Source organism: Podarcis melisellensis (genome assembly GCF_964234715.1).
Source record: "Podarcis melisellensis genome assembly, chromosome: 8".
Lineage (NCBI taxonomy): Eukaryota > Metazoa > Chordata > Lepidosauria > Squamata > Lacertidae > Podarcis > Podarcis melisellensis.
In genome coordinates, this window is record NC_138540.1 from 53,635,597 (window position 1) to 53,649,719 (window position 14,123).

Here is a 14,123-nt window from a genome sequence, read left to right on the forward strand (position 1 = left end):
AGGTGGTCTGTGGCATGTCCACATGAACTGCTCATATTGATTTTTATTGCTTTCTTTATTTCTTACACTGCATTACAATTTGAATTCCATGGAGAACAAATTGTATTTCGATAAAATGCAATATAAGAAACAAAAGGAGCAAAAACAAACCACCCACCCCGTGCTGTTTTAAAAATATGCAACACCTAAACACGCCACATTACAATTACTACAATAGGCAGGAAAGACGTGAAGTTGTCTGCCAAGACCCTTGGCCATTTTCAAGTGGATTATGGAGAACAGACTGGGAGACTTTTGGCCCTCTAGATGGCGCTGCACTACAAATCCCAACAGCCAGCATGTGGCGGGATGATGGGAGTTGCCGGTCAACAACACCCGGAGGGCTCCACCACGCAGGTTCCTTATCCCTGCTACCCAAAGCTCCCAGCTCCAACCCGCGACCTCTCTAGGCCTGGTTGTGACAGGACTTTGTCTTCCTGAAACCCCGGAGAGCCGCTGCTGTGAGTCAGCGGAGACTATAGTTGACTGACTCGGCCCAAGGCCGCCGGTTCTCTTTCTTGTCCCTGAGGGGGCGCGGTTAGGCCTCAAGAACTACGACTCCCAGCATGCCACGCGTACAGGGGAGGGCGCAGTCGCCGCTGCTGCAGCCGCTGCCATGTGATTCTCGTCAGCTGAGCAGCCGGTGTGGAAGGAGGTGGGTAAGCGGGGTTGCGGCAGGCTGGCAAGGAGGCTGCAGGGCCGCTCCTGGCGAGCCTTTCTCGCCCGCACCCCGGGCTGAAGGCGCCCTCCCTTGCAAGCAGAAAGCTAGCTTGCCAGGGAGACGAAGGGACCGCCGCTGCGATAGCGGCAAGCGCACCTATGGGGGTGGCCGCGGGGGGCGGGATCCCCTCCATCATCCACTTTGGAGTAGAAGCTCCGGCTCCCCGGCCCGCTGGAGGGAGCCGGCCAGCCACGATTTGAATGGGCTGAGCAGCTAAAGGGTTGCAGGGTGTCTCCTTCCCGGCCCCGAGATCATTAAGCCCACAGCTTACAATGGCCTGCCGACTCCCTGTCTAGCCCTTCGCCTCTCCCTGCTGTGGGTGAGTCAGGGAGAGGCGCCTTCTCTGTGCTCTGAAACTCGCTGAGCGACCTTGGCTCGGATCTCATCTCTTAGCATTGCCTGCCCTACAGGGCTGTTGTGAGGATTAAATGGAGGGGAGGACGCTACCTTGAATCCCTTGGAGGAAAGTTGAGCCTAAAATGTTACTCACAAGTGAACACATTAGGGAGAGCTTTGTGGATAATTTTTCCCTTCTAGTGAGTTTCTCTGCCATATGCCTAGGCGTGTAAGATTTTGAATCCATGGCTCCCACCAAGCCTAGTCACTGGCCTGTCAGTGTTGGCTCTGAAGCTTTTCTGCTCAGATTTGTGTCTGTTATCTGCCAGAAATAATAGAAGGAAACATCTGACACTCATAATTTTCCATTTAAAACTTGCTGGCAGAGAGGAAGAGAGGTAAAGGGGGATGAATTCATTAAAATAATGTTTGTGGTAATCCTCACAGGATTGCTAAACAGTTTCTTACTGTGAAGAAATGAAATGAAGAAATGAAAATTAAAATGTGTTATACAGTACCCAGGTATGAGAGAAGTAACTGAAGGACAGGTTACAATATAGTACCATGAAGTCAGATGAAGAATTGGATGAGCTTCAAATGCTTCAAAGGAAATGTGGAATTGGCTACAGAAACATATTCAAAAATCATAGTTCGAATCTTAAAGAATCAGCCAGGATAACTGCTACAGGTTGTAGAGAAATAGGTGAAGATCCTACCATTTATTTATTGGTAGCATCCCATTTCAACCACTCCTTGTTTTTGTTATGTAATTTTTTTAAAAATATGCTTTTTATAAAAAAAATCACTTAATTTTAAATTTTTTTGAAGTGAGGTGATTAAATAATTATCAATATCCAAGTCACTTGGATTTCTTTAATTGTGAATCTTATCTAGAATGTTGTATAATGATGGAAGATTTTTCTGAAACCTACACTAGTTTGTTAATCTTGGGGGGAAGGGGGGTTTAAATTTAAACAGAACAAATTACTCACTCCTGCTCCTCAGAGATTTTAATTCCCCTTGCTGATTACCAAAAAACACACACGCTTCTGTATGGCTGATTGAGGAGTTGAGGACTAAACTAGGTGATGTAAGCAAATAATTTTTAAAAATGGTTTTACCGCAACAGTGGATATGCAATAGAAATTATGGGGCTTGGGAGGAGCAAAACTGATTTTTTCACCAGTTGAGAAATCTTTTAGCTCCACCCTGTGGTTTTGTGGTCCCCCCCCCCCCCAGAAATCCAATTCTAAACTTTGCCCAGCATGAGCAAAACAGGTTTTTTGCTGAGTTGTAGAGGGAAGTGCTTATGCAGCTGGTTTCTCTAGCAGCCCACAAAAGAGGATAAGCAGCAGTGGAAGACCTCTTCAGCTTTTCTTGTTTTAGCCATTGCAAAGGGATATTTGGGTGCTTGGAGCTTGGTGCCTTGGGAGCTGGGCCACAGGTATGCTAGGGCCAAATTTTGAATCTTTGTGAAGATGGTACTGAGTGGGAATGGCTTCCTGGGTCACCACTTTGGATTCTGAGCTCTTAGCAGTTACTGCATGCTTTAAAAATCACGATGCCCAGAAATGAGTTTTTTAATGTTCCCCTCCTGCATGGGTTTTGAGGTCTTCTGTGAGCAGGGGCCTGTATTTCCTCTCCATCTGCTCAGAGCTGACTCTTTTCCTTTGGTTTCTTCTAGGGCCATATGACCCACCAAACTGCAAGCATCTCTGCTTGTGACATTATTCTGAGCTCAGGCATGTCTCTTCTATATGCCACATATCCATGCCTGTCAGGATAACGCTTGTTGCTTCTCGGAGGCTGGGGGGATGCAAAGTGCGGTTCGTTGGATACAGATTAGCCTGCCACTGAGTGGCCCTTTCCAGCGGAGGAGATGTCTGAAGGCCACTTGGGGATCAACACCGAATATGGTGACTGGGAATGGAGTGCGGATGCTGGCGAGAGGGCCCGGCTGCTGCAGAGCCCCAATGTGGAGATGGGGCCCAAGGGCAACGAAGAGCGTGGACCTGCTGCAACCTCAAAGCTGGGAGCTGTCTTCATTGTTGTGAACGCGGCCCTGGGTGCCGGCCTCCTGAACTTCCCAGCAGCCTTCAGCATGGCAGGCGGAGTGGCTGCAGGAATCACGCTGCAGATGGTGAAAGCAGGGAGGGTGTGGGGATGAGGAAAAACGTGTGGGCGGTGGGAAGAGATCCATTTGGGAATGTGCAGAGTGTGCTGGTGGTGTTTCTCATTTGGCCTGGCTGGAGCACAGCTTGATGTGGGCGGCTGTGAAGGTCTTGTGACGGTCACCAACTTGGATGGCTTTGAAAGAGAACTGGGCAGATTCGCAGAGAAGTCTTTCAGTGGCTGCTAGGAACAATAACTATGCTCTGCCTCCACTGCTGGAGGCAGCAATGCTTCTAAATCTGGAAGCCACAGGTGGGGAGAGTGCTCTTGTGCTTGGGTTCTACTTGCAGGTGAGAACAGGATGCTGGACCAGATGGGCTCCCCTTGACCTGAACTAGCAGGTTCTTACGCTCTTAAAAGTATTTTTAAAAATAAACTTGCAGCTATAGAATGTCCAGAAATTTGCCATGGGGACAATGTAGCCTTCCCCAAGTAGGTGCCCTCCAGATGTTTTGGACTGCATCTCACATCAGCCCAAGCATCACAACACCTGTGCTGGCTGGAAAGCCAGGTTGACAGCAGGTTGGAAAGCTAGAATAAACTAAACTATGTATGGAGCAGGAGAGAGCAGGAAAGCAAGACAGGAAATGAGTAAAGAAAAATATGCCCAGAGCTTTTTACTGTTTTCAGTTTGTCTGCTGGCGCCTGCCACTCATCTCATGGTGCCATTCTTCCCTTTTCTGCTGCAGTGCATGCTGGTTTTCATCATTGGCGGCCTGGTCATCCTGGCCTACTGCTCCCAGGCTAGCAATGAGCGCACCTACCAGGAGGTGGTGTGGGCCGTGTGTGGCAAAGTCACCGGGGTGCTGTGCGAGGTGGCCATTGCTGTCTACACCTTTGGCACCTGCATTGCCTTCCTCATCATCATTGGAGATCAGCAGGACAAGAGTGAGTACTGCTAGGAAAGGAGGAGGCCTGTTTGGGCTTTTATGCCCTTCCCTCTTTGTCAAAATTCATTTCATTTTGAAATCTTATTGGGAAGACAAGGTTTGATTGAGCTCCATTGGTGTTTGACATATACTTGGCCTTCTGTTTTTGGTACTGTAAGAGGCTTGAAGCTGTGCTCCCTCCTTTGTTTTGTGCAGCTTGCAGAGAGAACAAGACCTGTACAATCTTCTAGAGCTTCCAACTGCCTGTTTTTGGCTCTGGCTTCATCCACCCTGGCTGCAGCTCCTGATTTACTTTTTCTGTAGGTCAGGTGTGGGAACCTGTGCCTCTCCAGATGTTGCTGAACTCCAACTCCCACCAGCCCCTGTAGCCAATGGCCAGGGGTGATGATAAAGAGTTGTAGTTCAGTAACATATGGACAGCTAAAGGTTCTTTCCACACTAGGAAACTCACAGAGAATTATGCCACAAGAGGAGGTCCTGTTTCCTTTGTGGAGGGCATACTCTGTAGCCTTCAGAGGAATTACAGCCTGGGGGGCTATATAGAATAACTGCCTGTGCTGTTTTTCAGTATACAGAATACTTGAAGTTTCTTTACAGCATTTTGCCCTCACAACAGCTCTGTGTGGTGAGCAAGGCTGAGGGAGAATGGCTTGCACCCAGGCCACCAACTGAACTTTATGGCTAATACCCACCACATTCACACTATACTGTGACACAGATACATTGAATAGTTGGGCATCAGCTGCCTGTTCAGACTCCTGCCTGTGAGTTTCTTGGCAAGTGTGCCACTGACCACTTGGGGGGGGGGCTTGCACATAGCAACAGGTGCTCAGCTCTCCTGTCTCAGTAATTGTGCTCTTGCATTAGGCTACCCTTGCTGGAGAGCAGGGAGAGCTGTGCTGATGCCTGGGAGTGCCTCTTGCTGGCAGTGTCTGCTGAGTGATGAAAAGGGTTTCTGCCAGCGTTGCTTTCATAACATTGTGAATCGCAGGGTCAGAGGGAGCTACCATTAACCTCGTGCCCTCCGGATAGTTTGAACTTCAATTTCCATCATCTTTGACCATTGGCCATGCTGGCTTTGACTGATAGGACTCGTAGCTCCCAACATCTGGCAACTGGTGTAGTCCAGTGCAAGAAATCCAGAGCTTCTCTTGCCTGGGTCCTGGTGCAGTGGCGTAGTGTGGGGGTGCAGGGGGGGGCGGTCGCACCGGGCACAACATCTGGGGGTTAGGATTAGGGGGCGCAAATCCACGGGTTAGGGGGTGCAAATTACTTGCCTTGCCCCGGGTGCTGACAACCCACGCTACGCCACTGTCCTGGTGTTCTGTACAGCTTTCTATAACACAAAATTTCCCCTTAGTTCCATACCAGTTGCTTTGTGTTTCCTTGGACATAAGATGTTCGAGTCTCTCTGAGAGTCTTTTTGTGTGTGTAGCTGTGCACTGGCCTTTGAGCTTTGACTTCCCTCTGCCTGATGGATTGGGCCCAGAGGATGATTGCAGTCTCTCTTTGTCTAGTAATTGCAGCATTAATGAAGGACTCCACAGGGGCAGAGAGCGGCCACTGGTACACAGACCGCAAGTTCACCATCAGCATCACAGCCTTCTTGCTCATCCTTCCCCTCTCAGTGCCCAAGGAGATTGGCTTCCAGAAATACGCCAGGTAAGCACAGGCCAGTTCTCAGCTGGCACACATCTTGGCAAATGCTCCCCAGCCACTGCTGCCAACCAGGGTCCTCATGAGATGAAAGTGTGAGGGTGGCAAACAGGCCGTGCCTCTGTATTGCTTGCCAGGATGTGTTGCTTGAGTGAAAGACTATGTGCCATTGAACTGCTCTGTCAGGGGCAGGTCTGGATGCAAAAGGTGGGTGTTGACATCTCAAGATGATCCTTGGATGGAGATAGTAGCAGCGGCAGCAACTCCATCATCTGTCCCACCTCTCTCTCTCTTTCTCATAGCTGCTTGAGTGTTATCGGGACCTGGTATGTGACAGCCATCATAATTATCAAATATATTTGGCCTGATGAGAACATCCCACAGGAAATTACAACAAGGTACGTGGGAGTGATGCTCCTTCAGAAAGAGGTGGAGCCGTCTTGAGCTGCCACCCTTCCAGTCTTTGTTTTCTGCAGTAAGGCAGTGGAGAGACCTGACAATTTACCGTATTTTTCGCTCTATAAGACGCACCAGACCACAAGACTCACCTAGTTTTTGGAGGAGGAAAACAAGAAAAAAAATATTCTGAATCTCAGAAGCCAAAACAGCATGAGGGATCGCTGTGCAGTGAAAGCAGCAATCCCTCTTGCTGTTCTGGCTTCTGTGATAGCTACGCAGCCTGCATTCGCTCCATAAGACGCACACACATTTCCCCTTACTTTTTAGGAGGGAAAAGGTGAGTCTTAATAGAGCAAAAAATACGGTAATTACTAGACTACCTAGTCGAGAGTCTCCAGTTAGCTTTTAACTTTCAATGTAAAAAAGTTTTTATTTCTGTGGTGGGCACTGTATCTGCCCACTCTTTAAGCTGCTGAGAGGTGCATCCCATTCCTCTGACTTTTGGCCATCCTTATGCTGGGGACCCATCCAGTTCTCCCCTGCTCAGGACTTGACGACTTGCAGCTAGCAGTCAGTGGGGACACCTGAAAGGCAGAGGGTAATTCTCACTGTAGGGGGAAGAAGGATGCATTAACCCATCCTTTCCCAACCCAATGCCTTCCAGATGTTTGGATTTCAGTGACTGGGCTGGCTAGGGCTGATGGAAGTTTTAGTCCAAAACATCTGGAGGGCATCAGATTGAGAAAGGCTGTGTTTGCGAGTGGAAGGGTTCCAGTTTAGGCATTGTCTGTGAAAATAGAGATGTGCATCTTAAGGTAGATTCATTTCATTGGCAGTGCCTCTCTTGCATTAATTTTAACTGTCCGAGTTAAAACTAGATCCTGCCAATCAGTTCTTGACACGTTACTCCCCTCAGGGGAGGGGATTTTTCCATTCTGAGTAAATGCTGATGGTAGACATTTGCTGAACCACACCATGAACTAACATGTGTGTTCCTCTCCGCAGCCGCTCCTCTTGGATGTCTGTCTTCAATGCCATGCCCACCATTTGCTTTGGCTTCCAGGTGAGGCTTGTCTGAAGGCCCCAGGTGGGTGTGGGCACATTGAGGCCAAAAAAGTCCACCTCTCTCGGTGTCTCTGTAACCAGGCCTTTGGCTGATTAAACATTCTATGGCCTTTTAAAGTGTATTTGGGGGAGGGAGCAGCTATTGGTATTTGTTTTACTATATATTATGTGTTCTCATTTTGTATTTTTATTTTGTGAGCTGCCCTGTGATCAGATGAAGCGCAGCATACAAATTTAATTAGTAATAATCATTGTACCAAGTAAAAGCACAGTGAGCCACCCAACTCAATATTTTCTATGCTAGCTTGGTGCCCTCCAGACTGGCAGGGTCTCTCTGGGGTTTCATTCAGGGGTCTTTCTCAGCTCTATTTGGAGACACTGGGAGTGTAATGGGATGGGAAGAGAGACAGAATAATCAGTCTAAACCCTGACCTTTGTTTCAAGTTTAATTCATTTTTATCTTGGATGAAATTGTAGTGTTTTCTTTCATACGGTGTTTATGGCATGTAGCCTTGTGTTTTTCTGTCCATTTTTTATAAGTAGGATGTGATATCCTAAGTACACTAGCCTCAAACTCTTGCAAGAAAGGTTGAATAAGGTGTGAACAGACAGACAAAAGCTTTTGATGTGCTCATATGGAGCCTGCGCTCCCTACTCTTGACAGATGAGGGATAAGGGGAAATGGATTACTGTAGAATACAAATACAGCTGTCCTAGGAAAAGTTAAGATTGAATTTGGTTCAGAAAGCATTTAAAAAGGGATAATGTGAGTTACTCGGGTCCTGGAATGAGGCAGAGGTGGCTCTTATTCGTCAACCGTCTTAAGGGAAAATCAGAGACCCTGTTATAGCATCCTCCCTCCAGATGTTCATGGCACCAGGTTGGTGAAGGCTACTTTTTGCTGAATTTGTTGACTGGTTGTTTGGTCTCCAGCTGTGAAAACGTATCTGTGTAAAAACTGCACTAGCCCAAAGAACAAGTCAGGGAGAAGGCTCTCCTGTGCAAGTAATCACAAAGGCTGATGACTTCTGCACGATCAGAAAACTTGCATTCTCCTCTTCCACACCTAACAACCCTTTCCTATTCCTCTTCTCCCTGGCAGTGCCACGTCAGTAGCGTGCCCGTCTTCCACAGCATGAAGCAACCAGAGGTGAAGCCATGGGGGGCCGTTGTGACAGCAGCCATGGTCATTGCTCTTTTTGTCTACACGGGCACAGGTAGGCGGGATGAAATAGAGGAAGCGCTCAATCTCCTCTTCTGAGCTGCATAAGGGAGACTGATCTGTATTCCCTCATGGGATGGGAAGTGGCTGATGGTGGGCTCTGGGTCATTGTGAACCACCACCACCTTCTTTCTTCATCTTCTCCTCTTCTTCCTCCTCCTCCTGTTTCCTGCCAGGAGTCTGTGGATACTTGACGTTTGGGTCCAGTGTGGAGCAGGATGTGCTCATGTCCTACCCCTCCAACGACATCCCAGTCGCCATTGCCCGGGTTTCCATCATCGTCTGTGTTCTCACTTCCTACCCGATCCTGCATTTCTGTGGCCGGTGAGCGTGGAACAGGAGGGGTTGGTGGGGCTGGCTGGTGCGAGCCTCTCCTGCTGCTGTGCAGTCTTTGCAGGGGGTGTTGCAGTGGCAGAGGGCAATCCCTAACTCCTCCTTTTGTCTTGGCTTCCTGCCCAGGGCTGTGCTGGAAGGCCTCTGGCTGCGCTACAAGGGGGAGGCGGTTGAAGAAGACGTCGTGCGGGAGAGGAGGCGGCGCCTCTTGCAGACGGTCAGCTGGTTCCTCCTCACGCTCCTCCTGGCTTTGTTCATTCCTGACATTGGCAAAGTCATCTCTCTCATTGGGGGCCTGGCTGCCTGCTTCATCTTTGTTTTCCCAGGTAGTTTCCCCTGGCTGTGTGTAACAGGGGGGTTCTTATTCTGCTTTTGCTGGGGGGATCTGAACCTGAGGCTGCAAGCAGGGACCCATGGAGGTGCCTCCCCCAGCTTGATTTACCTGAGGAGTAAAGGTGCTCCCACTCCAGGGTCCCTGCCCAATGGCAGGGGGAGCCTTTCAGGCAGAAGGCTACAGAGAGGCAGAGAAGCACTTGCCCTCACACTGGGGAGTCTCCCTTAGGAGGGGAAAAGAGGACAGAGGGACTCAGAAGACCTCAGTTCACTTCTGCTTTTAGCAGAGCAGATCATAGAATCATAGAGTTGGAAGAGACCACAAGGGTCATCGAGTCCAACCCCCTGCCAAGCAGAAAACACGATCCCTTGGAACTCTATTTGGTGGTCTTTACTACCAGCCTGGCTCACCTCGCCTTGCGGGTACCTGCTCTGGACAGGCCAGAATATTCCCCTAGCCGGAATTCTCTTACTCTCGAAGTTCAGCATGAGTTGCCACCCTTCCCACACCCACTTCCTTTGGATAAATTAGCAATTTATTGTTAGCCCACACAACCAACTTTCTTCTGCACGGTGACTTTTCTGCAACCACCTCAGCGGTGGATCTTCTTTCACTAAAGTGTTCAAGACATACTTCCTTTGCACACCAACAAGAACCTGATATTACTCAAAACAGTTGAACATAACACTGGCTTTGTTAGAACTATTCATCATTCTGAGATTCAGATGGCTTCCAAAAAAAAAAAGCCTTGGTGGTTCCTTCTGCTTTTTTCCTTCACTGTTTTCCTCTGCTCCTTCCTTGCCAGGACTCTGCCTCATCCACACCAAGCTCTCCGAAATACAAGAGGCCAGACCAGCCGGGTAAGAGCTGTGCTTCTTCTTTGCTGCCTCCTCTTGCCCAGTTCATCCATGTGGGGTCAGTGGTTATGGAATCATGTGTGCTTCATGCCAGTCTCCCCTCTTTTATCCATAGCTGGTGGGCGATGGTGAGCTACGGCGTCTTCATGGTTATCCTTGGAGCATTTATCTTTGGACAGACAACTACCAACGCTATCTTTATGGATCTCAAGAAGTGATCCCTACAACTGCCCTCGGAGGGTGCCTTTCCTCCTCTGGATTCTTGAATTCCAATTTTTGGGGATGTCTCGTGTCAGCAGGAGGCAACCGTTCCCTCCACTCTCCCCCGGTGATTGTGCTACTCCTGTTTTGTTTTGTTGGGAGCCTCTTCCGAGACTTTGATTTCCAACTTCTTTCCCACTTGATTCTTGATAGACCAGTCAAGTCCCCACAGGGCCACTTGCTGTGCATGCAGCTTCACACTCTGAACACAAACTGAATTCCTCTTTGCCTTTTGGGACATCGCTCTCAAAAAGGACTTTCCTTTTGCCCTTGCCTTCCACACACTTATCTAAGAGGACCCAGACCATTCACTACACAACTTCTGCTCTAAATTTATGTGCCCGGGGGGCTCATCTTTGTATCATGACCAGTGATGTAGCAAAGGTCATGTGGTTGATAATGACATGACCTGCACAGTGTTAACTACAGCTTAATTACTTTAAGGCAGCCTTCCCCAGCCTGGTGACTGGTTTGGATGACAACTCCCATCAGCCCCAGCTAGTACAGCTGTATGGTGTTGGGACTGATGGGAGTTTCCCTCTGAAACATTTGGTAGGCACCATGTTGGTAAAGGCTGGCCTGTGGACTTGGTGCTTATTGTGGAAGTTATTTGTTTTTATATTGTTGCTATCCTTTTACTTTTTATATTAGAAAATGAAAACTGAGGGAAAAGATCCTTGAGTTTTAGATACACATACATTGGAAAAGGGAATATTTGACTACATTTGAGGGCATTTCCTTGGCATCAAATTCATGTAGGTCCTTCCTTCCTGTCACCTGGCTACTTCCTTCCCCTCCTTTCTGGTGAGATTCGCCAGATTCAGATGCCACATGAACAAACTCTATTCCTTTGCTGGGCGGTGTCTCTGCTCCATCCAATCATGTTTTAACCCACAGTATTCATTTGGTTTTCAGTTGTCAGAGACCTATTTCCTTTTATGTTTTCATTTGATTAAGTTGATGCCAGATTCTGGGGCTGTAGCACAGGTTTGCCATGTGTGGGGAACCTGTAGCCGCCCCCCAGATGCTCTCATCGGCCTGTGCAACCAGCCAGGCCCAAGTGTCAGAGATGATGATGGGAGCTCTGTTAGTACAGGAGCATCTCAGGGCCACACCTTCTGTTGCAGGATCCCATTCGTATCTGTTGGTTCCAATGTGGCATTTTGTAGCATGTTCTGATGTTTACAAAGCAGATTTTTAGAAGGTCTCTATGTCCTGGCAGATGGGACTAAAGTCCAGGCTCTCTCTCAATGTCAATTATACACTAATTTTGAAGATTTTTTGTGGGGGGGAGGTGCAACGCACACCCCCAGCCTCCATTTCAAATCTTGTGTTCCAGGATGGGTGGTGGTGGTGAGGTTTGGGATTTAATGGGACAATGTCACCATGGAAATAAGAATTAAAAAGGAAAATTCCAACTTCTGGGTTGCTTGTGCTTTGATTCCTGTCTATTAATGCAGATCCAGTTCTAGGTGGCTTCATAGCTTGGTTCTCCTGCAGAGAGGGACAGAGAAGCCCAAAACTCTCTTACCCGCCTTCACCTTCTTCCTTGCAGGAACCATCTCTTTGCCAAACTGCCAGCTATTGAGCAACCCCTCCCAGCTTCTCTTTCACTCATTGAGCGATGCAGCATAGTTGGAGCAAAATAGTTTTGTCCCTCTCCAAGATCTGGAAATGGAGTGAGAGAGAAGACAGCTTCTAGTGGCAGCACTAGGGAAACTGGTGTGGGCCATCCATGCAGGGTAACATTGCCTTTCAGGTTCTGTTTATCTAATCTTTATGCAACAAATTGCATTGATTAATGTTTGCATAACATATTCCTATACGTAACCAGACCCTTTGCTGCAGGCCCTTTAATTTCATATCTGTTTTTATGTTCCGCCTTTCTGCGTAGAACTCTGTGGGTCATGATCTCAAGAACCACTGTTTAGAAAGCCAGTACAAAGAAAAATAAAACCAGTCAAAGTCACCAGCAGAAATGCTACTAAAATGTGAGAGCTGAAACAGGACTCTCAGGCTCCGCAACCAGGTGCCCTCCAGATGTTTTGGATTGCAAATCCTCTGCCAGTATCAACTACAGTGGTGTAGATGTAAGCCGACTTGGGGATTTTTCTCTTCCAGCATCCTAGATTTTAAGTTGTTCCTGGTGAATGTCTAGGTTGGAGATACCATTGAGCTGCCACGGCCTAAATAAATTAACATTATTATGTATACGACTTTGGTTTAGTGCCATGTACAGTGGTACCTCAGGTTACATACGCTTCAGGTTACAGACTCCGCTAACCCAGAAATAGTACCTTGGGTTAAGAACTTTACTTCAGGATAAGAACAGAAATCGTGCTTTGGCGGTGCAGCGGCAGCAGGAGGCCCCATTAGCTAAAGTGGTGCTTCAGGTTAAGAACAGTTTCAGGTTAAGAGCAGACCTCTGGAACGAATTAAGTACTTAACCTGAGGTACCACTATACATAGGTTGAGCCAACAGAGTCACCTTTGTTTGGAGGTGAGCATGGAATAGTTTTTGTGAATGGCTTTGAGTGGGGGGGGGGCAGCTTCCCCATCTCGTATTTTTATATATTTTTATATCCTCTTCCCACAAAGGACCCTGTCCTTTAAATTCACCATGGTGAGATTTGTATAATTTGCATCAAGAAACCTGTCTCAAACCACAGCTGTATTCCTCACTTGTGTCTTCTTTGGTGCTACCCTTTTTGGTAGGATCTGCTTGGCCTCAAACTGCACTGGCAACAAACTTTTCCAAGGGCAGGAAATGTGCTGAGTCAATAGAAAATATTTTGCCTGGAAAATAGGAGGCAGCAACCTTGAAAACCCTACTTAGAGCTTGTGTGGGTCACTGCTATTTTTATCTTATTGTACTGTATTTTTTTATTTGTTCCACCTCACACTGAGGGGGGAAATTCCAAAGGTGAAAAGTGGGCCTGATTAAGAGCAGGTGTTGCTGAGTCTCACTTCCACTTGAAGAAGGGTTCCTCAGTTTCATCCAGGTGAACTTTCTTGAAGGGTCTGAGAGGTACACAAAGACCCTCAAAGGATCAGATAACTTGATAGATGGCATTCACTTTCCCAAATTGATGGATTTGGAGAGAAATGAATATGACTGAGTAGAAAACCAGATGTCACCCCAAAGCACCTACCTTGTGTTCAATATGGGCCACCTCATCTGTGTGCCTTCCAGCATCTGCCAGGTTTGAATGGGTAAATTTGTGAATCCACCATTGACACCTCAGGGAAGTGGGTTCTCAGAGGAGTGAATTACAGATGGTTCCTTCCAAGTGGGGTGTTTGTGCCATAGCCCATCATTTGTCTGGCTTGGGCAGACTGGTGGCATCAGGCAAGCCAGCCTGGCACTCCTGACTGAATTTAAGCTCTCAACCTGGGCAACATCTTACTGAGAGGGGGAACCAGACTGCTGGTCTTCAGCCCATCTCAAGCTTGCACACCATGATTCCAGGCATCCAAAACTTCTAGTCCACCCTCAAATATAAATATTTCCGGCACAGCTGGATGAAACAAACTGGAGAAGGCAGCCACAGTCTGCAGCATCCACCACATCAAAGAGGGCATTTCAGGCCAGGAGGGAAAGTTTCCATGACTTTGAGAAGACGTGTTTTGCACTTTAGAAACTCTGGACCCAGCCTGTGAGCTGGCCCACACATACACACTTAGGAGATGGTTAGCATGTGGGATTGAGCCAATGCATATCTACCAGGGAGATCAGCCTGGGCCACCACAAAGACCGCACTGTTCAACGGGATCTCTTCATACAGTCAGAAGCCGGTCTCAGTTGATGTGCTCCACATAACTGAAAGGGTACCTTATA

At 47.9% G+C, this 14,123-nt stretch overlaps 1 protein-coding gene across 5 annotated transcripts; it reads left to right on the forward strand.

Annotated features, from left to right (window-relative positions):
* The first annotated feature begins 376 nt into the window (after positions 1-376).
* Positions 377-11,703, forward strand: SLC38A7 (solute carrier family 38 member 7). 5 transcript variants are annotated; one of them, XM_081921126.1, is made up of 11 exons: positions 377-694; positions 2,781-3,236; positions 3,958-4,156; positions 5,676-5,820; positions 6,117-6,212; positions 7,219-7,276; positions 8,381-8,495; positions 8,677-8,824; positions 8,960-9,159; positions 9,973-10,027; positions 10,140-11,703. In XM_081921126.1, the coding sequence occupies exons 2-11, from the start codon at positions 2,976-2,978 to the stop codon at positions 10,240-10,242; spliced, it is 1,380 nt and encodes a 459-aa protein (XP_081777252.1). In that variant the 5' UTR covers positions 377-694; positions 2,781-2,975; the 3' UTR covers positions 10,243-11,703. The 5 variants fall into 5 exon arrangements, with proteins under 5 accessions (XP_081777252.1, XP_081777253.1, XP_081777254.1 ...); XM_081921127.1 differs by lacking the exon at positions 377-694 and adding an exon at positions 714-1,079; XM_081921128.1 differs by lacking the exon at positions 377-694 and adding an exon at positions 2,241-2,540.
* Positions 11,704-14,123: the final 2,420 nt, after the last annotated feature.

Bases quoted from the DNA above. Each gene is read 5' to 3' on its own strand.
- SLC38A7 (XM_081921126.1), top strand. From the start codon at position 2,976: ATGTCTGAAGGCCACTTGGGGATCAACACCGAATATGGTGACTGGGAA. The intron at 6,213-7,218 runs GTACGTGGGAGT...TCCTCTCCGCAG, and splicing joins CCACAGGAAATTACAACAAG to CCGCTCCTCTTGGATGTCTG. The intron at 7,277-8,380 runs GTGAGGCTTGTC...TCTCCCTGGCAG, and splicing joins CCATTTGCTTTGGCTTCCAG to TGCCACGTCAGTAGCGTGCC.